We start from the raw sequence: 27,620 nt of genomic DNA, 5'->3' as shown, positions 1-27,620 counted from the left end.
ATGTGACCTTAGTGTGGGATATTGGTGAAAATATGTATTGTCACCTGCTGAGGGTTCTGTCTTGTTTTAAATATGCTGCAACAGCAAGCGACAGTCGGAGCATGGGTAAGATTTAATTGCAACACTCTGAAATGTTTTCACAGTACTCAGTGGCGGATTTAGGTATCGGCGACATGGGCAGCCGCCCAGGGCGGCATCTTGCCGTGGTCGGGACGGGGCGCCCGCACAAAAAAAATCAAAATGGTGACATTTGCGCGATCGGTTTTCTATCACTCATTTGCACGTCACGACAATGATATCATGTTCGCTCAGGGAGCCATACAAGCTAGAACCGCCACTGACAGTACTTGTTGTAGAAAATGTCATTTTAAAATAAGCAGAAATTCGTATCAGAAGGCTCCTCAGATAACATTTTGAAATGCTGTTAGTCTGTCAAAAACAAAATTGTTGCCTCTGGCTTAGTTGTATTCATTACCATCTTGTTGTGTCAGACATTTGTAATAAATGATTTCCTGCTCTGCTCTCTTAAGGCCCTGAGGGAGCCAACTTGTTCATCTACCACCTCCCCCAGGAGTTTGGAGACCAGGATCTGCTCCAGATGTTCATGCCCTTTGGCAACGTTATTTCCGCTAAGGTGTTCATTGACAAGCAGACCAACCTCAGCAAGTGTTTTGGTAAGCTGGAGGATGGGGGAAAACAGCACATCACTAGTAAGGCTGTGTATATAGTGTGTTCTTATTATGAAGGCAAGGATTGATTTGTATCTTGCATATGACTTTTATCTGGATTCTCTTACAGGCTTTGTGAGTTACGACAATCCAGTCTCATCCCAGGCCGCCATTCAGTCGATGAACGGTTTCCAAATTGGCATGAAGCGACTAAAGGTGCAGCTGAAGAGATCCAAAAATGACAGCAAGCCATACTGAATGCTTTCTCTCAATTGGACTTGGTTAGGAAATTGTTTTTTTTTTCTGGTAAGTGGAGTGTGAATAAGAAACTAAAACCCTGCTGCAAACCCCTACCCTCTCCTCATTCTTCCCTATCCCTTTGCGCATATCAAGATTTCCACTTTGCTGGGGTCACTCCTTTCTATTCTCTGTATTAACAAACGCAAGCAGAAAACAAAAACAACATGCAAAAGGATGTTGCTCAACTGAAACTGGATACTTACATTCTGTTTTGTTTTTGAAATTTTCTTTTTTAAACAATTGTGTTTGTTCATTTTAAGTGAAGGTGTCATTAGTTTGCTGTGTAAAGTTAAGTCATTATGATGTTGCACAATGACAGCCAGTTGCCAAAATATCCCCTTGATTTTTACCCCTTCTCCCACCACCACCTAATCATGCCCCCTGACCCAACTCCAAATGAATCCCATCATAACCAAACCATCCCCATGGTTGCGTTCTTCAAAGCTCTGATGCGTCATGCGGAGCCTTCCAGAAAACTGCCTTTTTGAAATGAGGATGGACAGACCATGCACCGGATAATGGCAAGAAAACAATAGCTGTTTGCCGACTGCAATTATCAATTATCTACATGTACGCAAGATCTGACTTCACTCCAGCAGATGAGCCATTTTTTAAAATTTGTTTTATTTAGAAGTTGCCTGAAAAGTCTATTGGTGATGCTGTACCAGGAATACATTGCATACAGTAGGCTTTTACTCATTGTTTTTGTTTGTTTGTTTATTTATTTATTTATTAACCAACAAGAAGCTTGAATTTCTGTTCTCAACATTATACTTTGGAGCAAAATAGTTTTTTACAACTCTGAATGAATTGATTTGTAAGACGTCAGCAGTATTGCCTTGAATGATTTTGTGAGATATTTAACTTGCCAACCTCTTGATTGGTCTCAGGACAATGTCACAACGCCACACCCTTGCTTCAGGCATGTAGTGTATCTGAAATATTTCACCCTTTTTTAAAATTGAATATCTGAGAGAGAATATAGAGTCCTGCGTCATTAACAAATACTGTGCTGAATGTGTGTGAAGGGAGGAGTAATTGGGTCCTACTTTAAGTTTTAATGAACACAGCCGTTAAAGTGTCATCTGGCTTGAGTAATATTATTCCCCACCTGTCAGATGTGTAAATTTGGCCTTCTGTCTAATGCTGCCCTTCACATGTCGTCTTTTAAGTGAGGAACAGTGACTTTAATAGCGGCAATAACTTAGTCTCTACTCTCCCATGATCTTTAACTTCAAATTAGCATTCCGCCCCATTTAGAATATTCGCATTCAATCTATTTCCTTTCTGTTTAGCTGTCAGTTCAAGTAGAACATCAGTCCTACTTCTAACACTAAATGGAATATCACTTGGCATTTTAGGCTTGCAGCAATTGAGTGTCCTGGAAAAGAGCAACATTGGGACTTTTCGAAGTTAACATTTGTCAGATTCATCCTAAATTATCCAATCAGCTCTACTAATTACCGATGCAAAAATAATGCTCAAATTAGATATAATTGATTTGTATTTAATTTTTTCTCTCTCGTTATCCGCAGTTCAAGTAGTCTGCTCTACCTCTGAGCTGGTTAGATGAGACTACTCCCTCAAAATACTGGCTTCCCTGTAGATATTTATTCCAGTGTGTGTATTTATTATTAACTGAAAACGCTAGCATTTCATGATTTGGCGACGTTAAATAAATGTTAATCACTACAACAAACACAGTAATCCGTTTCTTAGACTTCCATTAACTTATAAAGTGTTTTTGTAGAAATGGAAAGAAGCAATTGTCCAGATGATGTATATTACAAAACTATTATGCCTTTTCTATTTTTATAAAGGTTTTATACTTCTCCCAAGTGTCGGGAACTATTTATTGCCTACATTATTTCTCTGAATTGAAATGATTTTTTTCAAGAATCTTCAACAGTATTTTGTAGAATCCTAATGTGACGTTGGTTACTACATTTAAATATGTGAGGGTTAAACTACTGACCCGTGTAGCCCTATTCAAGTGTTTATTGTTAATGTGCAGCAAGTGACAATTTTGTATGGTCAGTGAGTAGGATTTGCCAGCTGCTAAAGTTTCAAAACTGTAGTCCCCTTGCATTTAAAGAATGGAATATATTATAGGGAAAATCAATATTTTACTTGAGTTCAACCTAGATGTGTGCCTATTTAACTATCATTTCCATGTGCATAACAATACCAACTGAGAAAATAGGCTTAAGCAGGGTTACTGCAAGGTTAAGTCCAGGGTATTTGCTGCCATTAAAATAAGTCCAAAGACTGAATCTCAGCTGATGGGGGCACATAGTTGTTGTACATGAACTTAACCATCACTGTTAACTTTGCTGTACATCTCATACTTTTGCTTTGTATGAAAGGCATCATTTTGCGTAAGCATACAGAAGTGGAATTCTTAAGAATGGCAGCAGATTATGGTAGAGAGAACATGAGAAGATGCCAAACACTCACAGAAAAGCTGTTTTTGTTTATAATGTGAAACAGACTAATGTAGTCTTAAAGTTTTATAGCTTAAACTTTTTTACTCATTTGTTTTATAAATTGTCTTCAGTTTGTTTGCACTGTCTTTACTTACCCTTTCTGTATTGTATTGACAAACTGCCTTCTTATTTTAAAAGAAAGTTACCTCCTTGCCACTTAAAGTACAGATACTGTACTTGACTCAGTTTTGTATTGTGCCCTCGAGAAAAGCTCCTTTGCTGTGGATGTAATTTAGCTGTATTGCATATGATGGAATTATGAACAGATGAAGCAAACATTCAAGAGAAATGTTGACTGAGATTAGTTGACAATCAGCTCTCATAGATCATTCTAGCAAAGCACAATTAATCTAATATTGCTGGCTCGTAACCCAGGTGACTATCATTACAAGCAATGAATAGCAAAAAAATGCTATTTTTACAATCTGTAAGAAAATTTAAAAAAGCACATTGGGACAGATGGCGCTAAACCCCTTGGGAGGATTATTTCCTGAAATTGGAATATTACTGATCATTTATATATTTCCCTTTATATTTTTGACTACTGTATGAAGAGTCCTCAAATGTAATACTAAGTCACAAATGTTGACTGTACAGTAGTAGGCAGTCAGTGTGGTGTCTCGGTGTTGTGTCCTGTAAGTTCTTACCTCAATTCTCTGTTCGCATGTTGCTTGTGTTCCCCCTCTGTCCTTTCGCCTCTTCTGTCTCACATTAAATGTTCTGTGTTTAGATTGTGTATCTGGTAGTGACCCCCTCCCCATGCAAAGATAATCATTTATGATTTTCTTTTTTCTTCCCTCTCCTTTTTCCGTTGTTGCTTTAACCTAAGTTTGTCTCCCTGTTTTGTTTTATTCTAGATATCTTCGTGCCCGTTTGTTCATCGTTTGCCTAGCATGTTGATGTGACGTCAAAAGTTCATCGTCCAGTACGTTGTCCTCTGCACTTCTATGGCGCTTGAAATGTTCACCTTTTTGACCTTTTGTTAGCTTTTGGCGTTTATTGGAAAATGTTTTTGTTTGTTCTGTTTCTCTTTTGTCCTTTGTGCTGCCAATAGGGTGCGCTAGACAGACTGCCAAGAAAATAAATCTATAAAGCTACATGAGTTGTTACAAGCAAAAAAGAGAATGTATTTTTCGAGAACTTACTGACATAACCACTAGATTTTTCCAAATCGGTTTATTTTTTTGTTTAATTTGACCTTAATAGTAAACACGTTTATTTTTCCCTTTGTTTTGAGCGGTCTTCCTAGCGCCCCCCACACTACGTTTTTGTTTTGTGTCTGAAAGCAACCAATCAATTTATAGAAACTACTTTTGCGTGTGGGTGTTTTTTCTCTTGTAAGTTCTAAGCTTTTTTAGGATGTCTTTGGTCATATTTTGCTGAACTGGGGATGACTTTCTCATTTTGCGTTAGGTTAGTTGGTATGAGGGTAATTTTTGGGGAGTTTCTAATGAGTGACAACGATATACACTTGAATCTCCGTTTTTGTCTTTCAGTGTGTGAAGTCATCACAGGCACATAATGTTTTCATTTCTTTTTGTGTGGAAATCATCCTTAGTCTGAATAATAAAATATACAAAATGAGCAGAATTGAGTTTCTTTTCAGTTATATATATATATATTTAGCATGCACGTTTTTTTTGTAACTGCACTGAAATCCTCAGCAAAATGTGATTGACTTTTTTTAATAGAATAAAAAAAGTTATGAATAAACTAGTGCCAAACGATGCCGGTGGTCACATTTATCTCTTACACGTTGCCCTTTGAAGTTAACATCTGGGCAACAAAAGTAGGGGTTGGTTTCTTTTTCAACGTTGATGTGGTGGGTTGTACCTCCTAGGTTTTCATGTGTGTTTCGACAAATTTTAGAGACCCCTATTTTATATTAGGACTTGAGGTGAAGTTAGGTGTTGGAATTATTTTGATTTTTCTGTCGTACAAGTATTCCCAAAACTAGATAAAACCAGGTTATAAAGCATGTGCCCTTAAAGGCTTATTTGTTTCAACTTTGGGATTCATTCTGTTGGGTTGGGAGTGTTTTTGTCTCATAATAAAGGCTAAACACTACCTTTTCATGCAGTTCCTGATAAACGTTGTATTTTACTCCCAGAGAGCACAGTTTTTATTAGCATACCTTTAATATAGTTGTATTGCATTGGCATAGTGTGTAGAATGTGAAGTGATGCTTTATCTGACCTGAGTTTGTCTGATGACTTTAGGCATGTTAAATGTGTGTCGTTGTGCATTAACGTCATCAATTTGCTTTACTTGGGCAATATGAATCCCTTCTACTGTCATCATTTCAGTCCACATGTATACAAACCATTGTCTTTGCAGTAGTTAAAACATGGCTCCATCCCTGTTTAACATCAGTGCCCTCTTCTTAAACCAGGATTGGGTTTTAGAAATGGAGCCTCTAACCACATTATAGAACTGTCACATGTTCTGTACTCAGAACTACCCTTTTAATTATTTTCACCATTAAAAAACACTTCTCTGGGTTATTGATCTCCCATTGTTCAACAAAAATGTATTGGATAGAATCTCAAATGAATTGACCTGCAGAAAAAATACAGACGAATTGGATTGACTGGGCTCTTTAATTTTAATATTATGTGACAGATTGTATTTCCAGATTTGTCAGCTGCTAGGTCTGAGTTTAAATGTGATCCTAAAAAAGAAACCTGTTGGATATTTTTTGCAATATTATTGGTACAAAGTGACTGATTTTCTATTTAACATTTGGTTTGTACAGTTGCCTTTTCTACTAGAACAAAGTTATTATATTTCACAATGTGACATTGAAATTCAAGAAAGTTCAAACATGTAGAGCTTAGTTGCCACATGACCAAACCTTAGTCTGTACAGCTGTAATATTAATTGATTAGAATGCAATTCTGTGAAGTCGCCTTTTGGTGAATTCAATTAAAAGCTTTACTTTCTATATATTTTTGTTGTACAATGTTGTGATTTCGCTGTGAGGCATAGACATTGCTGAATTTATTAGATGGCCAAAACAGTTGCTTTTTTAATATTTTCAGTTCAATATTGTCTTAAATGTTTTTGATTTAAGGATAACACTTGTCTCCACAGGCGTGAAGCTAAGTGCACACTCAATAAGCTGTTGTTTTGTGAGCCAAAATTGTGATCCCTATTTGGTTGGTTTGTTTATGTACAATTAAAATGTTTAAAAATTCATATTAAAATTGTCTGACTATTTACCCTTTTCTCTAAAGGAAATATTAAGGCATAATGTGTTGAAATATGTGAGTCAACTAGAAAAGGTACATTTCCTTAAGAACATAATAATTTTTGCTTGCATCAAAGTACATTTCATGGTAGGGGAACACAGCTGCATCACAGCTGACAGATCCCTGTTGAGACCCTGTCATCCCTCAACTGCAAGTGTAGCTAAATTATTTAGATGGGGACATCTGCTGGTATCTTGATTTAATGCGATTTGTAAAAGCAGGAAACCTTTTCAATTTAGGCCTAAGATAGGCCCATTCACCTGCTGGGTGTCTGACGACCCTACGTGACATGAGTATAGCCTCCATTATGTTTACCATTGGACAAGGCTAGACTGGCGGGTGATAAGGGCTGAAATTAAGTCTCGTGAAGCTACTGCCACCTCTCACGAAGTCACCTAATGTCTTCCTAGTGCCATAAAATACCACCATGAATTAACATGGACTGTCAATGGAGACACGATTTTTTTCCAAGGCGGCAAACTGCCAACGTGTTCCCGTCACGTGACACGTACATAACATGTAGACGTAGTGTTTGCGTCGTGACACGTCATGTAGACATGGTGTTCACGTCGTGTAACATGTCACGTGTCAGTTTGCTTGTCAGTTTATTATGAACGATCTTACCATGAACGCCTTAACGTCTACGTGTGTTACGCGTCACGTTAGTTTAAGTGTCTGTTTAGTTTATTAAAGATCTCACCATGAATGCCTTATAAATGTACATGATTTCTAAAATGGGCATACCGCCTCCAATACAATTTTTTTTTGGTAGTTGATATCGCAGCTCGCCACCATTACTGTGTAGATATGCCTATTTCTCACATCAATACAGACACAAGGGCTTCTTTGTTGGAGGTTGCCCTATTCAGAAATAAGAGGTAGCTTGGTCTCTAGTGGCACATTCAAAACAACTCAGAACTCGGCAATCTCTGACTTCCGACTTCAGTGCGTTCAAGACAACTGGGAACTTGGAATAAAACGAGCTCAGACTGGGATATTTTTTGGGGAACGGTCATCCAACTCGGAATTCCAATTCAGAAACTCTGGCATCTCTTTGACCTGAAAATCACTGTCATGATTTGACCTCGTTTTTTTCCCCACTTCCCAGTTTACCGGATTAACAGACACAATCACTGTCACCATGCAATCCTTAGGCTATACATTTCTGTGGAGATGTCTTATGGTTAAAAGCAGGGTTCGAATTGAGGGGGTATGTGAGGATATAGGCCTAACCCTTGTTATAGAGACGGGCAGAAAGCATATGCTACCCCTTATTTGCTTAGCCTTAGGAAAGCAACGGTCCAGATTATATAAAGGGATCCACGATTATTTACACAGTCCATCGAAGGTCTTGCTCAGCCTCAACATCACTGGAAAATGTGGTTTGTTTAGTAAATGCGCCGCAATTTAAAATATTAGTGGTAGGCTATGCCTACAGCAAAATACCAAAAAGTTAGAATCGGTATGGGTCTATGCATAGACCAAACAGTTTAACTGGATTTGACAAACAAAAGCCTGACTAGAATCCTGTCTTCCCCCCCCCATGTCATATTTGTTACCAATTAGGCTAAATGTATTCCTATTAATAAGCTTTTGTTTTCCAATTAATTTGCATAGGCTAACCATTGCGATTAATGTTATTTACCACAATCTGTTTTTTATCAACAAACAGGCATCGGGGTAAAAAATATGATTTCTATGCCCCCCCCCCCACACATTGTCAGCTAATTTCCACTCCATTCATATGCAAATACATTTGATTCATACACTGGCTTGTCTGGCTGGCATGTTTTCATTTAAGCAGGCCTTCCCTTATCTACACTGAAATAATATTATTTCAGTAGTCCTCTATTATGATTTTAAAATCATAGCTCATTAGTACACCCTTGTGGTTAAATATATATCTATTATATGTCTTATGTTAGAACAATGTTGAACTAACAAATACCATCAAGGGATACGTTACAATTTACTCAGCGATGCGTCATGCCTAAGAACAGCCCTTAGTCGTGGTATTTTGGACATATACCACACCCCCTCGTGCCTTACTGCTTAAATATACCACGGCTGTCAGCCAATCAGCATTCAGGGCTCGAACCACCCAGTATATAAATATATGTAACCACTATAGTATCAGTGTCAATTTCAAAAAAAGGTCTATGCAAAACAATGCTACAACCATTACATTAATCACTAACATGTAAGCTGACATTGACTAAAACCAACTAGCCTAGAGCTAGCTAGCGCTTATCCAAGTAAATTTGGTTAGCATCAAGATAGCGAACTGTTAAACGCTATTTTCGTACAAACACATTTTATCGTGACATCGCATATTTACGTATATTACCTAAACTAAACTGAGCCTTTGTTTATAGAAAATAAAACAAATTGATCTAAAACGTTGGGAAAAAAGTACAGAAAGGTCGGACACCATCTTAATCCCTTCTCTTAACCTAACTCCATTACTTACAATGGGGAAAATACCAACCATTTTTTTTCACTCGGTTAAAACTCCCTTCAACTGCCTTCAAACCTTACCAAACTCATGGACTATGTAACTAACCATGTTACCTCAATATTTTAAGTCATATTGCACTTTTGCACATTACATACCTGAATTAATAGGGTAAAATGATGAGATGGAGAAAAGTTTGTTTGAAGAACATTGAAGAAATCTCCAAGACATCACGATCTCACTCACTCCATTGATGTAACAGCTCCCCCTATCGGCGGTAATCATATACATACTGTAATGAAAAAGCAGGGAGCAGGTCTCGAACCCTCAACCTTCTAGCCCGAAGTGGACTGTGCCCCAAAAGCATGCTTGAGTGGCAGAGTCGATATCCATGCTTATAAACCATGCCGTGAGGTGTTGAGGGAAAGACAGATTACCTATAGACTGGACATAAACTTTTCTAGGCAATTAGCGATAATAGGAAATACACAAGCCGTAGACTACAGCTACACTGTAACTCAAGGGGGCGACTTCGGAATGTCGGCTTGCACGGGAAAAACTTTACATTTCTAACATTTATGGTTGAGATTGAATTAATATAAACTATGCACCTTATGACTTTAACATGCAGGCGTCATGCAGACGTTGAAAAGTGGGATGTATACGGGGGTACGGGGCAACAGAAGATGAACAGCAGAGGGGCTAATGACCTTGGAGATGGGGAAAGGGCCGATAAACCAGGGGGAGAGTTTGCGGGATTCCACCCAGAGGGGCAGATCCTGGATGGACAGCCATACCTTCTGCCCGAGATGATACCGGGGAGCCGGGGTCCGGTGGCGATCCGCTTGTCGTCGATACCTGGAGGTGGTCTTGAGAAGGGCCGACCAGGGTCTCTTCCAGGTACGACGATAGCGGCAGACAAACATCTGGGCCGAAGGTATGCCAACCTCTTCTGCTCAGGGAAGAGCGGGGGCTGATACACCAGGGAACACTCGAAGGGCGATAGACCCGTGGCAGAGCAAGGAAGGGTGTTGTGGGCATATTCGATGATATGAGTTGGCGAATCCCAGGAAATGTTGCAGCTGCACTCCGGATATAGGCTGGGGCCAATCCACCACCGCTCTCACCTTCACCGGATTCATCTGCACACTCCCTGCAGGGATGTAACCCAGAAAGGGGATGGTGGAGCGATGGAATTTGCACTTTTCTGCTTTTACAAAAAGCTGGTTTTCCTGGAGGCGTTGGAGAACATGTCGGACGTGGAGCACGTGTTCTTGGGCGGAGCGGGAGAAGACGAGGATGTCACCGAGGTAGACGAAGAAGAACCGGTTCAACATGTCGTGGACCACATCATTAACCAGAGCCTGGAACACAGCAGGGGCGTTGGTAAGGCCAAATGGCATGACAAGATACTCGTAGTGACCACTGGCCATGTTGAAGGCAGTCTTCCACTCGTCCCCTTCCCGTATACCCACCAGGTGGTAGGCGTTCCATAGGTCCAGCTTGGAGAACACGGTGGTCCCCTGGAGTAGCTCGAAGCCTGAGGAGATGAGTGGTAGCGAGTAGCGGTTCTTCACTGTGATGTCATTGAGACCCCGGTAGTCGATGCACGGGCACAGTGTTTTGTCCTTATTATCCACAAAGAAGAACCTGCGCCGGCGGGGAGGCAGAAGGACTAATGAACCCTGCAGCTAGGGAGGCCTCAATGTAGGTCTCCATATGCTTGGTCTCTGGACCCAGCAGAGTACAGTCGTCCCTGGGGCGGAGTGGTGCCTGGGAGAAGGTCAATCCTGCAGTTATATGGTCGGTGCAGCGGAAGCAAAGCGGCCCGGGCCTTACTGAACACCTCCCGGATGTCCTAGTACTCTATGGAAAATACGGAGAGGTCCGGGGCAACTTCCGAGCCCCCAGGAAGACATCCCGGGGCAGGCTCTGCTGACTTCAGGCAATGGGTGTGGCAGAACGGGCTCCAGCCAATGATGGCACCAGCAGACCCGTCAATGAGGGGATTGTGTTGCTGGAACCAGGAGAATCCCAATACCACGGGAACCTGACGAGACTTAATGAGCAGGAATTGAATCATCTCGCTGTGGTTCCCTGACACACATTGGTTGATGGGGGTGGTATTGTGGGTGACCCAGCCTATAGAGTGCCCTTCCAGCACTCTAATGTCCAAGGGAATGGAGAGGGGCTGGGTGGGGATGTCCAGCTCGGAAGCCAGGGTAGCATCCATAAAGCTATCATTGGCCCCAGAGTCGATGAGTATCCGGAGAGATTGACTGGTTCCTCCACAGCAAAATGGCTTGAAAGGGGTGTGAGTAAGGGGAGAGGAAATGTTCTCCGTATGGCCCACCAGAGTACTCGCTCCTACCGGTGAGCCTGGTCCTTTAGTGGACAGGTGGAGATGAAATGACCAGTAGTGCCGCAGGCAACTCTTAGTGTATAGCCGTTCAGCTGGAGACAGCCTAGCTCTGCTTAGTTGCATAGGCTCGGGAAGAGGTGAATTGGCAGTCTTCGGAGGAACTCGGGTAGCCTCGGGTTCTCTCGGCAACGGAGCCGTCGTGGACTTCCGGGATGCCTTAGAGGCGAGGTGGAATCAACTCTCTTCTCCTTCCTTTGTTCCCATAGTCACCCATCGATCCGAATGGTCAAGACGATGAGCGTGTCGAGATTTGTCGGTAATACCCGGGCTGCAAGCTCGTCCTTTACTTCCTCCGATACTCTGTGCAGGAACATGTCGAACAGCGCTTCCGGGTTCCAGGCACTCTCAGCTGCCAACGTGTGGAAATCCACCGCATAGTCTGCCAAACTGCGGGAGTCTTGCCAAAGTTGGAGTAACTTCCGGGCAGCCTCTCTCCCAGACAATGGAGCCTCAAGCTTTCTTTACCTCCACCACAAACTCCTCCAGACATATGGCCGACTGTTGTTCCCATACTGCTGTAGCCCAGGCGAGAGCCCTATCGGACAGCAGCGCGAAGAGGTACGCTATCTTAGAGTGGTCCGAGGGGAAGGAGGAGGGCTGCAGCTCGATGATGAGGGAACACTGAGCGAGAAACGCCCAACAGGTGCCCGACTCTCCATCGAAGCGTTCTGGGGGAGGTAAGTGGGCTCCCAGGAAACTGGGGTGACGGCACTGCTAACAGCCGGGTTACTGAGGGGCTTGGAGGTTACCTTTGTGGTAGGCTGCCTAATAGACAACCCACGGAATTGCTCCAGCAATGTGTTCAACGCTTGGTCATGGCGTTCGGCCAAGGTCTCCTCATGCCTTCCAATGGTGGCTCCTTGGGAGGAGATGTCGTTGCGGTGCTGGTCCAAGTCTGCTGGGTCAGTCATGGCCAGTTGGTACTATCACATTTCAGGTAAGACCCAGATGCAGACAGTGTCGAAGTAACAAAAGTTTATTACTAGAACAGGGGGCAGGCAAAATGACAGGTCAAGGGCAGGCAGAGGTCAGTAATCCAGATAGGGTTCAAAAGGTCCAGAACGGCAGGCAGTCTCAAGATCAGAGCAGGCAGGGGTCAATAATCCAGTGTGGTGTGACAAGGTACAGAACGGCAGGCAGACTCAGGGCAGGCAGAAAGGTCAAAACTGGGGAAAAATTGAAAACAGGAACTAGAACAGACAGGAGCAAGGGGAAAACAAAATGAATTGACAACAGACAAATAGGGAACACAGGTATAAATACACTGGGGATAATGAGGGGGGGTGGAGACAAGCACAAAGACAGGTGAAACAACAGGGTGTGACAGGACAGGTATTTCAATGGTTGCTGCACTGGAGTCTGCTTCTGTTAGTTATTATAAATATCTTTGCCAATGCATATAAAAAAAGATGTCACACAATCTTGACAAGGAAATGGCATTCAATACAGTAATATTAAACTGTAAATAGACAATTCACAGCCAACTCTGTGTTTTGGCACCCCACTGTGACTTTCATTATTTGACCAACTGGTAGTCACCCCTAAAAAACAATGAGCTGTTGCTTTTCCACAGAGGTGTCTACAGACACTGTGTTCTGTTTGTTTTTGCCAAAGTGTTGAGAGGCTTGGAAAAGTCCTCATGGGAACCTACAAAAAAAATGTTTTTAATGTATTTTGGAATAAAAAGTATGCCTTATCAAATCACATGCTTCGTAAACAACAGGGGTAGACGAACAGTGAAATGCTTATTACGGGACCTTCCAAACAATTCAAGAAAAAATGAAATCGTAGAAAGAATTTCAATAAATGAAATGATATATACACTGTGTACCAGTACCAAGTCGATGTGCAGGGGTATGAGGTAATTGAGGTAGATTTAAGCAGTAAGGCACGAAGAGGTGTGGTATATGGCCAATATACCATGGCTAAGGGCTGTTCTTATGCACGACGCTTGGAAACAGCCCTTAGCCATGGTATATTGGCCATATACCACAAACCCCCGAGGTGCCTTATTGCTATTATAAACTGGTTACCAACGTAATTACAGCAGTAAAAATGAATGTTTTGTCATACCCGTGGTATACAGTCTGATATACCACGGCTGTCAACCAATCAGCATTCAGGGCTCGAACCACCCAGTTTATAAATGTGCATATAGGTAGGGATAAAGTGACTAGGCAACAGGATAGATACGGAGTATGTGATGAGTCAAACAGATTAGTGCAAAAAGGGTCAATGCAGATATTCCAGGTAGCTATTGGTTAACTATTTCACTGACTATTTAGCAGTCTTATAGCTTTGGGGTAGAAGCTGTCCAGTAGCAGAGAGAACAGTTTATGACTTGAGTGGCTGGCGTCTTTGACAAGTGTTATTTCTCATTTATTTCTTACACTTATTTCTGCCTTACACTACATTGATGTATTCAATACTTATTTTGCAAAAAAAAACTAGTGAAATGTTGGGGTCTTAAAGCTGCAATATGTAATTTCTTGGGCGATGACCAAATTCACATAGAAATGTGCGTTATACATCTAATTGAAAGCGGTAGATATGTTATTTCTATGTGCACTATTTATATGCTTCCTGTTCTTAAATGTTGTTTTGTACACCAGCTTCAAACAGCTGAAAATACAATATTTTTGGTTATGGGAAATATACACTGCTCAAAAAAATAAAGGGAACACTTAAACAACACAATGTAACTCCAAGTCAATCACACTTCTGTGAAATCAAACTGTCCACTTAGGAAGCAACACTGATTGACAATACATTTCACATGCTTTTGTGCAAATGGAATAGACGAGTCTGGAGACGCCGTGGAGAACATTCTGCTGCCTGCAACATCCTCCAGCATGACCGGTTTGGCGGTGGGTCAGTCATGGTGTGGGGTGGCATTTCTTTGGGGGGCCGCACAGCCCTCCATGTGCTCGCCAGAGGTAGCCTGACTGCCATTAGGTACCGAGATGAGATCCTCAGACCCCTTGTGAGACCATATGCTGGTGCGGTTGGCCCTGGGTTCCTCCTAATGCAAGACAATGCTAGACCTCATGTGGCTGAGGTGTGTCAGCAGTTCCTGCAAGAGGAAGGCATTGATGCTATGGACTGGCCCGCCCGTTCCCCAGACCTGAATCCAATTGAGCACATCTGGGACATCATGTCTCGCTCCATCCACCAACGCCACGTTGCACCACAGACTGTCCAGGAGTTGGCGGATGCTTTAGTCCAGGTCTGGGAGGAGATCCCTCAAGAGACCATCCGCCACCTCATCAGGAACATGCCCAGGCATTGTAGGGAGGTCATACAGGCACGCGGAGGCCACACACACTACTGAGCCTCATTTTGACTTGTTTTAAGGACATTACATCAAAGTTGGATCAGCCTGTAGTGTGGTTTTCCACTTTAATTTTGAGTGTGACTCCAAATCCAGACCTCCATGGGTTGATAAATTGGATTTCCATTGATTATTTTTGTGTGATTTTGTTGTCAGCACATTCAACTATGTAAAGAAAAAAGTATTTAATAAGATTATTTCTTTCATTCAGATCTAGGATGTGTTGTTTAAGTGTTCCCTTTATTTTTTTGAGCAGTGTATTTCACACGGTTTAGATGGTACAATACTTCTCTACACTATACTTGCTTGTTTTGTCACATTGCATGGAATTAGGCGATCTATTATAATTTTAGCAAGCAGGAAATGTCGGAGCGACATCTGTATAGTCATTGTGCATCTTCCATTTCCTAATAACAATTTTTAAATGGAACTCATTTTATTTGATAGAAATCCGGGGAATGTAATGACTGTAACACCTAATATTGACAGGCAAGATGGCGCTGACTTTGAGAAATGGATATCTGGAGATGCTGAGAACGTGTTGGAGATTACAAGCACGTCATGTGAAAATTCCCATTCTTAATCAAATGGGTAGGTTGTTCACCCTTATGTCGACAAATCTAAACTGGTCAAGTTATCCGTGCGATGTATTATCTCTGGAATAGAGCAAGCTAAATTTGCACATTAGCTAACCATTAGCCGGTTCGGCTAAATCTCACAAGCTTGATGAGTATGTTGTGTTGAAATCCAAAGGCAAAACAGCAGCTTTCATTAATACGTCTCATCTGTCAAAAATTTGTCGCAATTTAATATATTGAGCGTCATCTTGGTGTGTAAATAATTTATAGCCAGTAAATAGTTACACAACAAGCTTGTATTTCAGACAATGAATAGGATCAATCTCTCCCAGAGGGAATAAACTAACTGAATAATCTGTCATTCAGGACTTCTGTGTCCTGCAATAGCACGTCATCGAAGTTCTCAGAGCAAATTACCATCAAGGTACAGTATATTCACTCAACTTAATAATGTAGAATGATTATGTATTACTTCGTACTCCATATTGATTCTAGATTACAATTCTTTCTGTGTAATGTCTGATCTCAAATCATTTAAAGAGAACACCTTCAACCACCCAAAATATGATAGAATCAAAATAATGCAATTTCGGCTCATGTTCCCCAGCAGTTATGTACCACCGACGTCCTTATCCAGACCACTATGGCCAGAAGTGTCCTATATCAGCAGTGACGAAGAGGAGAGGCAGCACAAAGGTGGGGGAAAGGATGACCGATGTACACTGATTGTTGCTTTCTGAATGCTTTCTCAGTTTTGATAAAGCAAAACCAACATTAAACACGCATCAAAGATTATTTATGTGAAATAATTGTCCTTTAAAACATTTTATCACAGGCCTATTTTGTAGTGAAAGAGACATAAAACTTCAGCCTAGGGCTAAATCAATCTTTAGATTCAGTGTTTTTGTAATTTACTGTGTCTGAACGATCACTCTCCCATTGCCTGACAGTGGTTCTAGAAAATGTGAACACCCTTCTTGCAAAGGAAGACTATGGAAGGCTTTTTGCAGTTGTCCATTTTGCAAGTCGACAGTGGAAAGTGACAAATGAAGACCTGATCCTCATTGAAAACCACATTGATGCTGAATGTGGTGACAAGATTAGACTTGAGAAGGTCTGTGTCCTTTATATTCTTACTATTTACTATATGTCATTACTATTTGGAAGGGACAAATTTTCCACACATGCCAAATATTTTTAGCCTTGTCCCAGTTCTTTTTATGCTCTTACCAACTCCATTGCTGTCATTGTCAGCCCAAACATCTGTAAATTATTTTATGTATTTTACTAAATTACAGTTCTCAACCACAACATATTTTCGCTCGCCCTATTTGTGGCACACAAATAAGTCTGCAATGTTGGTAGACCCTAGCATCAAGTGCAGTCTTATAGGCTGCACTTTTTTATGGACAAAATCCTTCCATCTAATAGGTGCTGCTGGTTGGTGGAGAAGAGTTCACACTGATTGGGAGGCCCCTACTCGGGTAAGTTTTCTAGTTCTATATCATCAACTGGGTGGGGGGATTATGCATGTTTAGGTTTTGAATGTATGCAGTGTCCATTTTGAATATACAGTGGGGGAAAAAAGTATTTGATCCCCTGCTGATTTTGTACGTTTGCCCACTGACAAAGAAAGGATCAGTCTATAAAATATCCAGAAAAACGCATGTCAGAAATTGTATAAATTGATTTGCTTTGGGATTTGGGAAATAAGTATTTGACCCCCTCTCAATCAGAAAGATTTCTGGCTCCCAGGTGTCTTTTATACAGGTAATGAGCTGAGATTAGGAGCACACTCTTAAAGGGAGTGCTCCTAACCGCAGCTTGTTACCTGTAAAAAAGACACCTGTCCAGAAAATCAATCAATCAGATTCCAAACTCTCCACCATGGCCAAGACCAAAGAGCTCTCCAAGGATGTCAGGGACAAGATTGTAGACCTACACAAGGCTGAAATGGGCTACAAGACCATCGCCAAGCAGCTTGGTGAGGTGACAACATTTGGTGCGATTATTCGCAAATGGAAGAAACACAAAAGAACTGTCAATATCCCTCGGCCTGGGGCTCCATGCAAGATCTCACGTAGTGGAGTTGCAATGATCATGAGAACGGTGAGGAATCAGCTCAGAACTACACGGGAGGATCTTGTCAATGATCTCAAGGCAGCTGGGACCATAGTCACCAAGAAAACAATTTGTAACACACTACGCCGTGAAGGACTGAAATCCTGCAGCACCCGCAAGGTCCCCCTGCTCAACGAATACATATACATGCCCGTCTGAAGTTTGCCAATGAACATCTGAATGATTCAGAGGACAACTGGGTGAAAGTGTTGTGGTCAGATGAGACCAAAATGGAGTTCTTTGACATCAACTCAACTCGCCGTGTTTGGAGGAGGAGGAATGCTGCCTATGACCCCAAGAACACCATCTCCACCGTCAAACATGGAGGTGGAAACATTATGCTTTGGGGGTGTTTTTCTGCTAAGGGGACAGGACAACTTCACCGCATCAAAGGGACGATGGACGGGGCCATGTACCGTCAAATCTTGGGTGAGAACCTCCTTCCCTCAACCAGGGCATTGAAAATGGGTCGTGGATGGGTATTCCAGCATGACAATGACCCAAAACACACGGCCAAGGCAACAAAGGAGTGGCTCAAGAAGCAGCACATTAAGGTCCTGGAGTGGCCTAGCCAGTCTCCAGACCTTAATCCCATAGAAAATCTGTGGAGGGAGCTGAAGGTTCGAGTTGCCAAACGTCAGCCTCGAAACCTTAATGACTTGGAGAAGATCTGCAAAGAGGAGTGGGACAAAATCCCTCCTGAGATGTGCGCAAACCTGGTGGCCAACTACAAGAAACGTCTGACCTCTGTGATTGCCAACAAGGGTTTTGCCACCAAGTACTAAGTCATGTTTTGCAGAGGGGTCAAATACTTATTTCCCTCATTAAAATGCAAATAATTTTATAACATTTTTGACATGCGTTTTTCTGGATCTTTTTGTTGTTATTCTGTCTCTATTAAAATGATAGACTGATAATTTCTTTGTAAGTGGGCAAATGTACAAAATCAGCAGGGGATCAAATACTTTTTTCCCCCACTGTACTGCTCTAATTTTCTCATATTTCTAACAGTCATTTCCCCTCTTTTCGCATGTAGTCGTGATTTGGTCAGAGTAGAGGCAACTGTCATTGAGAAGACTGAATCCTGGCCCAAAGTTCACATGCGGTTCTGGAAAAGACACAGATACCAGAAGAAAAGAAGTATTTAGTTTTTTTTACATGTTGAATGTTTTTGATATTTAAACAATGAAGTTAAAATAATCTTTGAAACCGTGTAGTGTACAAATCAAAGCTAGCAACACTATTCCTTTATTCCAATGACGCGTATATGAAATGTTTTAATTGGGAAACAATCTAAACAACAATACTCTAATGTAATTGTCAAGTATAATATCCCTGGGAGAATTGTCAGCATGAACAAGCGTGTAAAAGCTGCAAGAGTTTGTGTGGGAAAGTGACACATTCCAAGGTAGTTTTTTGTTTTGTTACATTACAGCCTTATTATAAAATTGGTTAAATATTTTTTCCCCCCTCATCAATCTACACACAATACCTCATAATGACAATAACTGGTTTAGACATTTTTGCAAATTTAATAAAAATGAAAAACTGAAATATAACATTTACATAAGTATTCAGACCCTTTACTCAGTACTTTGTTGAAGCTCCTTTGGCAGCAATTACAGTCTCGAGTCTTCTTGGGTATTGACGCTACAAGCTTGGCACATCTGTATTTGTGGAGTTTCTCCTATTCTTCTCTGCAGATCCTCTCAAGCTCTGTCAGGTTGGATTGGGAGCGTCGCTGTGCAGCTATTGTCAGGTCTCTGCAGAGATGTTCGATGGGGTTCAAGTCTGGGTTCTGGCTGGGCCACTCAAGGACATTAAGACTTGTCCTAAAGCTCTCCTGCGTTGTCTTTGCTGAGTGCTTAGGGTCTTTGTCCTGTTGGAAAGTGAACCTTTGCTCCGGAGCAGGTTTTCATCAAGGATCTCTCTACTTTGCTCTGTTCATCCTGACTAGTCTCCCAGTCCCTGCCGCTGAAAAACATCCCCACAGCATGATGCCGCTACCACCATGCTTCACCAATTTGGGGCTCCCGATTGGCACAGCATCTCAGTGCTAGAGGCATCACTACAGAACCTGGTTTGCTTCCAGGCTGTATCACAATTGGCCATGATTGGGAGTCCCATAGGGCGGCGCACTATTGGCCCAGTGTTTGGCCCGGGGTAGGCCGTGAATGTAAATCATGTGTTCTTAACTGACATGCCTAGTTAAATAAAGGTTAAATCAAATTTTAAAAAATAAACGTGGGGATGGTGCTAGATTTCGTCCAGGCGTGTCGCTTGGCATCCAGGCCAAAGAGTTCAATCTTGCTTTCATCAGACCAGAGAATCTTGTTTCTCATGGTCTGAGAGTCTTTAGGAGCCTTTTGGCAAACTTACTGCGGTGATGCTTCCATCTGGCCACTCTACCATAAAGGCCTGATTGGTGGAGTGCTGCAGAGATGGTTGGGTTTCTGAAAGATTCTCCCATCTCCACAGAGGAACTCTAGACCTCTGTCAAAGGGACCATCGTGTTCTTGGTCACCTCCCTGACCAAGGCACTTCCCCCCCAATTGCTCAGTTTGGCCGGGCGGCCAGCTCTAGGAAGAGTCTTGGTGGTTCCTAACTTCTTCCATTTAAGAATGATGGAGGTCACTGTCCTCTTGGGGACCTTCAATGCTGCAGACATTTTTTGTTACCCTTCCCCAGATCTGTGCCTCGACAGAATCCTGTCTCTGAACACTACGGACAATTCTTTCGACCTCATGGCTTGGTTTTTGCTCTGACATGCACTGTCAACTGTGGGACCTTATATAGACAGGTGTGTACCTTTCCAAATGTCCAATCAATTGAATTGACCACAGGTGGACTCCAAGTTGTAGAAACATCTCATTGATGATCAATGGAAACAGGATGCGCCTGAGCTCAATTTCGAGTCTCATAGCAAAGTGTCTGAATACCTATGTATATAAGGTATTTCTGTTTTCGATTTTTTTTTATATACATGTTCAAAATTTTCTAAAACCTGTTTTCGCTTTGTCATTATGCGGTATTGTGTGTAGATTGATGAGGATTAACATGTATTTAATCAATTTTACAGTAAGGCTGTAACATAACAAAATGTGGAAAAAGTCATGGTGTCTGACTACTTTCTGAATACACTGTAGTTGGGTGATCACTTGATCATCAATTCTAAGATTCTCTTTTTAGATTCAATGAATGACCTGAATTCCTCTGTCCACACATGCCGATTACTGTTCAAGTATAATTTGATATTGTTTTCTTGGAGTAAACAGGAACATTAAATCTCTCCAGAGAGTGGAAATTCCCCCCGATATCACAACAGAAAAGAGAGTCACACTTGAGGCCTTGTGTTATAATAGCATTTGTTTATTCATTAAATGTTCAAACATCCTAAATTATATTCGTCCTCTGAAGTAAATTCTGTAAAAGCAGTATGAATAACCTGACAGTGTGTGTTTCAGAATAATGTTGCGTACATGTTGCAAGACTAACTATTGTCTTTTCCTTTTTCAGTTATTGTGCAACCACAAACAGTGCTTCGGATCAACACAATTGAAGTTGCTCCCAGATTGACTTGATGCTATATGTTTTGAATTGTAAATAAACTTTTTGGCCAGTGAATGTGCCACTGAAATTTGGAACACATGCTCAGTTGAAAATATAATGGGAAAACATATTTATGATCAATATTTGGTATCTTTCAAGTGAATCTTTGTAAATTTGCCTTTTTATGTAATCAGATGTGTTGTATAAGTACAATTAAAGCAATCTGTCATAGGTCAATTGTTTATGAATCTGTTATGAAATTGGTGAAATCCAGGTGCAGTTTCTCACCTATATGACAAATAGCCACCTATGATATCATGTTGCACAGTGGAGAAACCTAGCTTGAAGACAGCAAAGAAGGAAAACTTGAGGTATTCCAGCCTGGTCTCATAGACTAGACATAATAGATTAAGCGAAAATCTGGGACACGGTGTGTTTTCACACTTGGTCCCTTTCAGACAAGTTTTGTGAACTCAGTGTGGTTTGCGTAATTTTTTTGCAGTGTGAATACTACAAAATATCTCAGACCCTTCAAAAGAGCCCTCGAACCGAACTGAGACCATCTCGAGGGGTGGTCTCAATTCGGTTCTCTTTTTTTAGGACAACGTAAACACAAAGCTCCCCTTGTCATTATTCCCGCACCACACACTAGACTACTGTAACACCGTTTCCCCCGCTATAAACCCTCACATTCGTGCCACAAAGAGAGATGATGATGTGCAGGTTCATGGAAGAAAATGTGTGCTCTTTTTGGTTATTGATTAGTGATTGTCAAGGAGTTTTATTCAATATAATCAATATTGCAAACAAATAATCTACCAAAAAAATTGATCTCTAGGCTGAGAGCTTCATAAGCTGTTTATTGTTTGTGGAGTTTCAATAGTGAGAAGACAACATATTTGGTCAAAATCACAACATAGGGTACGCAATTTATTCTAGCTCTTAAAGGGGCAGTAGCCTACCTTGGGTGTACAATTTTCAATGACAGCATTATTTATTCTACAGTTGTTCTATTGCTATGTATTCTGTTACCAATGAAATGTACATGTTAATAGTATCTTCCGATTCCAATGATTATGTCTTGTATTTTAACTAAATGCAATCTATTAGCTTCCAAAATGTAAATAGTTATGTCTAGCTGTCCGATAACACATTGTGATTAAATGGCTTGTCCTGCACTTTGTAAAAGTGCATGTTGGAAAAAGATATCGGTTCCTTTCTAAACATATCAATGTGAATGCAAAGAGGACTCGGTCCACAAAGTAGGTGAAGTGAACTGGCAAAAGAGTTGAGTCCTCATTCAAAGGCAAGGGCAGTGTGAATATAAAGAGAACTGAGTACTTTTGCTCTTTTTTTACCCCAGATTTCATTTAAAAGAAGACTGAGGTCGGTTCTTTTAAAACACCCTCACATTAGTATGATATGTTACGTTTTGTATAGTTACACACAGTCGTGAAAAAGTAAGTACATCCTTTGGAAAGTGGTCTTCTTTTCTTTTTTTTTGACATATTTGGACACATGGATTTTTTAGCTAAATTCCAATCACATTCATTGTTAAGATAGCCCAATTTAACAAATCACACAAAAAAAATGTACTTTGAAAATGTAATGCAATTAAAATGAAAAATATATTTCCTTATGCAGAAAAAATGTGTACACCCCTACCTCACCTGTACACCCCCCCCCCCCACACCTAAAATGGCTAAAATTTGAATCGTGCACCAAAACAGGTGCAAATGATTACGAAATCATTAGAGAGTACCTTGGGAGGGTGTAGCCTTCCACAAAGATTAGAAACTTGGTCTGGTTTGGTCTTAACCTTATGGGTGTGTGGTAACACATCATGCAAAGATCAAAATACCTACCTATCTGAGGCCCTCAAGAAAGTTTGATGCCCCTGAGTCTGTTACAAATCCATTTCCAAGCAATTCGAAGTACATCGCTCTACTGTCTGACGGGTCATCTACAAATGGAGAAAATTCCAGGCCACTGGCATTCTACCTAGTACAGGTCGTCCCACCAAATTCAGCCCAAGAGCTGACCGAAAGATGCTCATTGAAGTCTCTAAGAACCCCAGGGTAACATCAAGGGATCTACAGGCCTCTTGCTACAATCAATATCGAAGTGCATGAGTCAACTGTCAGAAAGATACTGCACGAACTTGGCCTACATGGGAGGTGAGGAAGGAAGAATACTCTGCTCTCAAAAAATAACTTCAAGACAAGACTGACAAGACCTGGGTAAAGACCAAAACTACTGGAACAATGTGCTCTGGACAAATTAGTCAAAAGTGGAGTTATTTGGCTGCAATGCCAGATCCTACTCAATATTTGGAAGGTGTTCCTAATGTTTGGTATACTCAGGTAGTTTTTTTTATTTATCTATGATTTTTGTGTTGTTTTTGCCATTCTATAACTAAATATACATTTCTTGTAAGGAGGAAGATGCCCTGCTGATCGAAGAGAAGATCAAGTGGGGAGATGGATTTGTCATTGTGTACTCTGTAACAGACAACTTTGATGAGGTCATATGCCTCTCTTTCCTCGTCAATCACATCTACTCCTCTTCAGGCGCCCGCAAGTGCTGCCCTGAGCCTCCACCCATAGTTATTGTGGCCAACAAGTAGGACCTTGAGTTTGACCGAATGGTGAGCACTGAGGATGGAGAAGGCCTGTCACAGGGCCTAAAACTGTCCTTCCATGAGATTTCGGTGCGTGACGGATGGGAAGAGACTGCGGGCGTCTTTACTGTTCTTTATGGAGATGTGATCCAGCAACTTGGCACTTCCCCAGCCTCATTCCGCAGGAGAGCAGTCTCCAAGCTGATGCAGAAGATCCCCAGGATCAACTCCAATCCTCCTGGCAGGCCTGACCGCAGCTTCAGCTCATTCAGGGACTTCCTGCTTGACTGAGCCGGATGGGTTGGGGCTCTGAACAGCGGCTGTGATTTGGGTATTCACAGGGGAAATGTGAAACATGTTGTTTTGGCAGCGTGCCTCTCTAGAATAGCTGTGTTAGTGCTCTATGGGCAAAAAATCCTTGACACTTCTGTTTTCACGATGACATTCAAATCAGCATTGAAAAAAGGCGCAAGTTTAAATTTGTTCCACGTGAGTGAGTCTGACCACAAGTCAGAGACTATGATGACACACCAAATGTGTTTGATGGATCGCGGGAAAAGAGCAGGAATAGGCTTTTGTAGGCTACAGTCCAAGCTATGTCTTCCAGTGGTGCGACTGCTGTTGGCATCCAAAGATTATCCAACTTGAATAAATGCTTGGAGGTAAGGATGACAGCAGTGGTGTAGTCTACGGCGATACGGATGTCACTTATTATTGATATCTACATAGCGCATTGATGTGAATCACACTGCTGCTCTCTCATTTAGCTATTTGCACCTTAAGGATTGTGGTTGTTGTGGACGGCTGTTCACATCTAAATGTATATCTGAACCCAATAATGGTTGAATTCAAGAAATTTAAGCTGCATATCAATCATTGTTTTTGAAACCAGTGGACAGCCAGTGAAAAATGCGCTTTTGCAACAGCTGCATAGTGCAGATCCCAGCCTATGGAATAAAAGTATGGCTTTTATTACTCAATCTAATTCATGCTGATAAAAACAATACATCCATAGGCCTAATGGACACAAGCTCATACTTGCACACTTTTGATAGACTTAAAGGGGCAATCTGTAGTTGCTACATCCATTTTTGGACTTATAAATTATATATATATTTTGAGCTTAGTTCAACTGTCACACTCCATGAGAACCCAAAATATAAGCTTGTTTTTCTCCAATGTTTGTAAACATTGTAAATGTAAACACCGTATAGCCTCATATGGTTAAAATAATCATTTTGATATCATGGATGATCAGACCTTACATCCATAGCTATGTCTATTAATCTGAGAGTGGTTACATTTCTCCAGGCCCATCTCTCAATTTTTTACCAAAACAGAGGCGGGGGAGCCGTTTTGTTATTGTTTAATCTGTAGATTTGTCCTTTAAACAGCTTCATATTATCTAGATATCAAAGTGTCACCAACAAAAAGGTAAACAATAGGTCTATAGCAAATGCAGCATATGGCATTCATTTTTCACATGTAAATAGCACTTTTCAGTAATACTCAAAGCATGCCATTCCACGAGCGCAGCATTTCTTTTTCAACTCGACTCAATGAGCCCAATCAGTCCTCCATGACAACATGATCATAAACCGGGCTGGCAAATAAATCCTTAGTTTTGGGATTATGCTCAGGTAAAACAATTTGGCTAATCTATGCTTCCATATTTCCAAGTCCTATTCTTGAAGACCAAGGGATATATTATTTATTGGAATGACTGGAATTCTGATAGACTTTGCTTTTTAATGTAAAGATATAATTTAATTGTATTATTATATTTAGTAGAAAGCAATGGGTTACAAGAAGCCTACATAACCAACCTATAAAATAAAATGTGACATCCATATATGGCCAGCTATGTAAACTTTAACATTGATTTATCCAGCAATAGATGTAATTCAATTGGTAACATATATATTTGTCTTCTTCTAATGCCTCTTAAGGGGAAAGTCATCTAAAAGTAACTGAATGTAATCAGGTTACGTTACTGAGTTTGGGTAATCCAAATGTTACATTACTGATTACAATATTGGACAGGTAACTAGTAATTGTAACGAATTACATTTAGAAAGTAACCTACCCAACCCTGTGAACAACAAACCAAATATCAAAAGCATCTAGAAATAAAAATGTTGCAGTATCATGTGACTAAAATGAGCATTCTGCAAATGTTCTTAATTTAGTAGACAGAGAGTATATCTTTGAAAGTAGAAGAGGCAGGTGTATTTGATCTTTCCTCAAGATCAATCTTTAAGGCAGTAGAAAGCATTACCTGCTTAGATGTTTATGTTTAAGTATATTCTTTGAAAGCGTCTACTATCTGAAGTACTGTAAATACACAAAAAAATAACATGGAACTTAATTGGTCCCATCAAATATTACTGTTGACCATATTCTCTTATGTATAAGTATATGAGGCTTCATACATGCATCACAGTTTAGTACTTTTGAGTAAAAAGGGCCTTTAAAAGGATCCTGCAGAATTTTTTTATTTATTTGTTAAACCTGATACAAGCCTTTACGATTAGGGGCACCTGCAATAGAAATGGCTTCTAAAGTTTGATGTGCGGGGGGTGCAAGGAATGTATTCTATATTGGCTATACTAATTTGATGTTTATACACATGGAAAGATTAATAGTGGATTTCACAACTGGGAATACAGATATGCATCTGTTGGTCAGAGATACCTTAAAAAAAGAGGTAGGGGCGTGGATCAGAAAACGAGTCCGTATCTGGTGTGACCACCATTTGCCTCATACAGGACAACACATCTCCTTCGCATAGAGTTGATCAGGCTGTTGATTGTGGTCTGTGGAATGTTGTCCCACTCCGCTTCAATGGCTGTGTGAGGTTGCTGGATATTGGCGGGAACTGGAACATGTTGTCGTACACGGCAATCCATAGCATCCCAAACATACTCAATGTGTGACATGTCTAGTGAGTATGAGGCCATGGAAGAACTGGGACATTTTCAGCTTCCAGGAATTGTGTACAGATCCTTTTTTTAAATGAATTTTATTTAACCTTAACTAGGAAAGTCAGTTAATAACAAATTCTTATTTTACAATGCGACATGGGCCCGTGCATTATCATGCCGAAACATGAGTTGGTTTGACTGAATGGCACGACAATGGGCCTCAGGATCTTGTCACGGTATCTCTGTGCATTCAAATAACCAATGATAAAATGCAGTAGTGTTCGTTGTCCGTAGTTTATGCCTACCCATACAATAACCCCACCGCCACCATGGGGCACTCTGTTCACAATGTTGACATCAGCAAATCACTTGCCCACACACGACACCATACACATCTGCCATCTGCCTGATGCAGTTGAAAGTGGGATTCATTCGTGAAGAGCACACTTCAGCGTGCCAGCGGTCTTCGAAGGTGAGCATTTGCCCACTGAAGTCGGTTACGACCCGAACTACAGTCAGGTCAAGACCCTGGTGAGGACGACGAGCACGCAGATGAGCTTCCCTCAGACGGCTTCTGACAGTTTGTTCAGAAATTCTTCGGTTGTGCAAACCCACTGTGTCATCAGTTGTTCGGGTGGCTGGTCTCAGACAATCCCACAGGTGAAGAAGACGGATTTGGAGGTCCTGGGCTGGCGTGGTTACACGTGGTCTTCGGTTGTGAGGCTGTACTGCCAAATTCTCTCAAACAATGTTGTAGGTGGTGTCACGTCCTGACCAGTAAAGGGGTCATTTGTAAATGTAGTATGGTCAGGGCGTGGCAGGGGGGTGTTTGTTTTGTGTGTTTTGGTCTTTTTTGGGTCTAGGGGATTTTGGTTCTTGTTTTCTATTTCTATGTTTCTTTTTCTATGTGTGGCC

At 41.1% G+C, this 27,620-nt stretch overlaps 2 protein-coding genes across 32 annotated transcripts in view; both read left to right on the top strand.

Moving 5' to 3' along the window:
* Positions 1–6,660, top strand: part of LOC106561939 (CUGBP Elav-like family member 1) — a 56,308-nt gene extending 49,648 nt beyond the window's left edge. For 29 of the 30 annotated variants that reach the window (XM_082957729.1, XM_014126384.3, XM_082957723.1 and 26 more), the window contains 2 exons: positions 531–674; positions 799–6,660. In XM_082957729.1, coding sequence (XP_082813855.1) covers positions 531–674; positions 799–926 — 272 coding nt within the window. In that variant the 3' untranslated portion in view covers positions 927–6,660. The remainder of the gene's footprint in view (positions 1–530; positions 675–798) is intronic. The other variant, XM_082957718.1, reaches the window with a different exon arrangement.
* An 8,682-nt stretch (positions 6,661–15,342) lies between these two features.
* Positions 15,343–21,398, top strand: LOC106561938 (large ribosomal subunit protein bL21m). Of its 2 annotated transcripts, none has more exons than XM_014126372.3 (7): positions 15,343–15,504; positions 15,858–15,915; positions 16,102–16,187; positions 16,442–16,605; positions 16,923–16,975; positions 18,649–18,752; positions 21,129–21,398. In XM_014126372.3, the coding sequence occupies exons 1-7, from the start codon at positions 15,408–15,410 to the stop codon at positions 21,191–21,193; spliced, it is 627 nt and encodes a 208-aa protein (XP_013981847.1). In that variant the 5' UTR covers positions 15,343–15,407; the 3' UTR covers positions 21,194–21,398. The 2 variants fall into 2 exon arrangements, with proteins under 2 accessions (XP_013981847.1, XP_013981846.1); XM_014126371.3 differs by having other exon boundaries at positions 15,359–15,504; positions 16,099–16,187.
* Positions 21,399–27,620: the final 6,222 nt, after the last annotated feature.

The sequence above is a fragment of the Salmo salar genome, chromosome 11, assembly GCF_965601325.2.
Source record: "Salmo salar chromosome 11, fSalSal1, whole genome shotgun sequence".
In the NCBI taxonomy this organism is placed as follows: domain Eukaryota; kingdom Metazoa; phylum Chordata; class Actinopteri; order Salmoniformes; family Salmonidae; genus Salmo; species Salmo salar.
Note: the sequence above shows the minus strand (reverse complement) of the source record. Positions and strands in the feature narration are given on the sequence as shown.

What these genes read in the sequence shown, in the direction of transcription:
- LOC106561938 (XM_014126371.3), top strand. Translation starts at nt 15,408, where the DNA reads ATGGCGCTGACTTTGAGAAATGGATATCTGGAGATGCTGAGAACGTGT. An exon ending in AGAGGAGAGGCAGCACAAAG is followed by an intron (nt 16,188 to 16,441) that starts GTGGGGGAAAGG and finishes ATTGCCTGACAG; the next exon opens with TGGTTCTAGAAAATGTGAAC. An exon ending in CAGATACCAGAAGAAAAGAA is followed by an intron (nt 18,753 to 21,128) that starts GTATTTAGTTTT and finishes TTCCTTTTTCAG; the next exon opens with TTATTGTGCAACCACAAACA.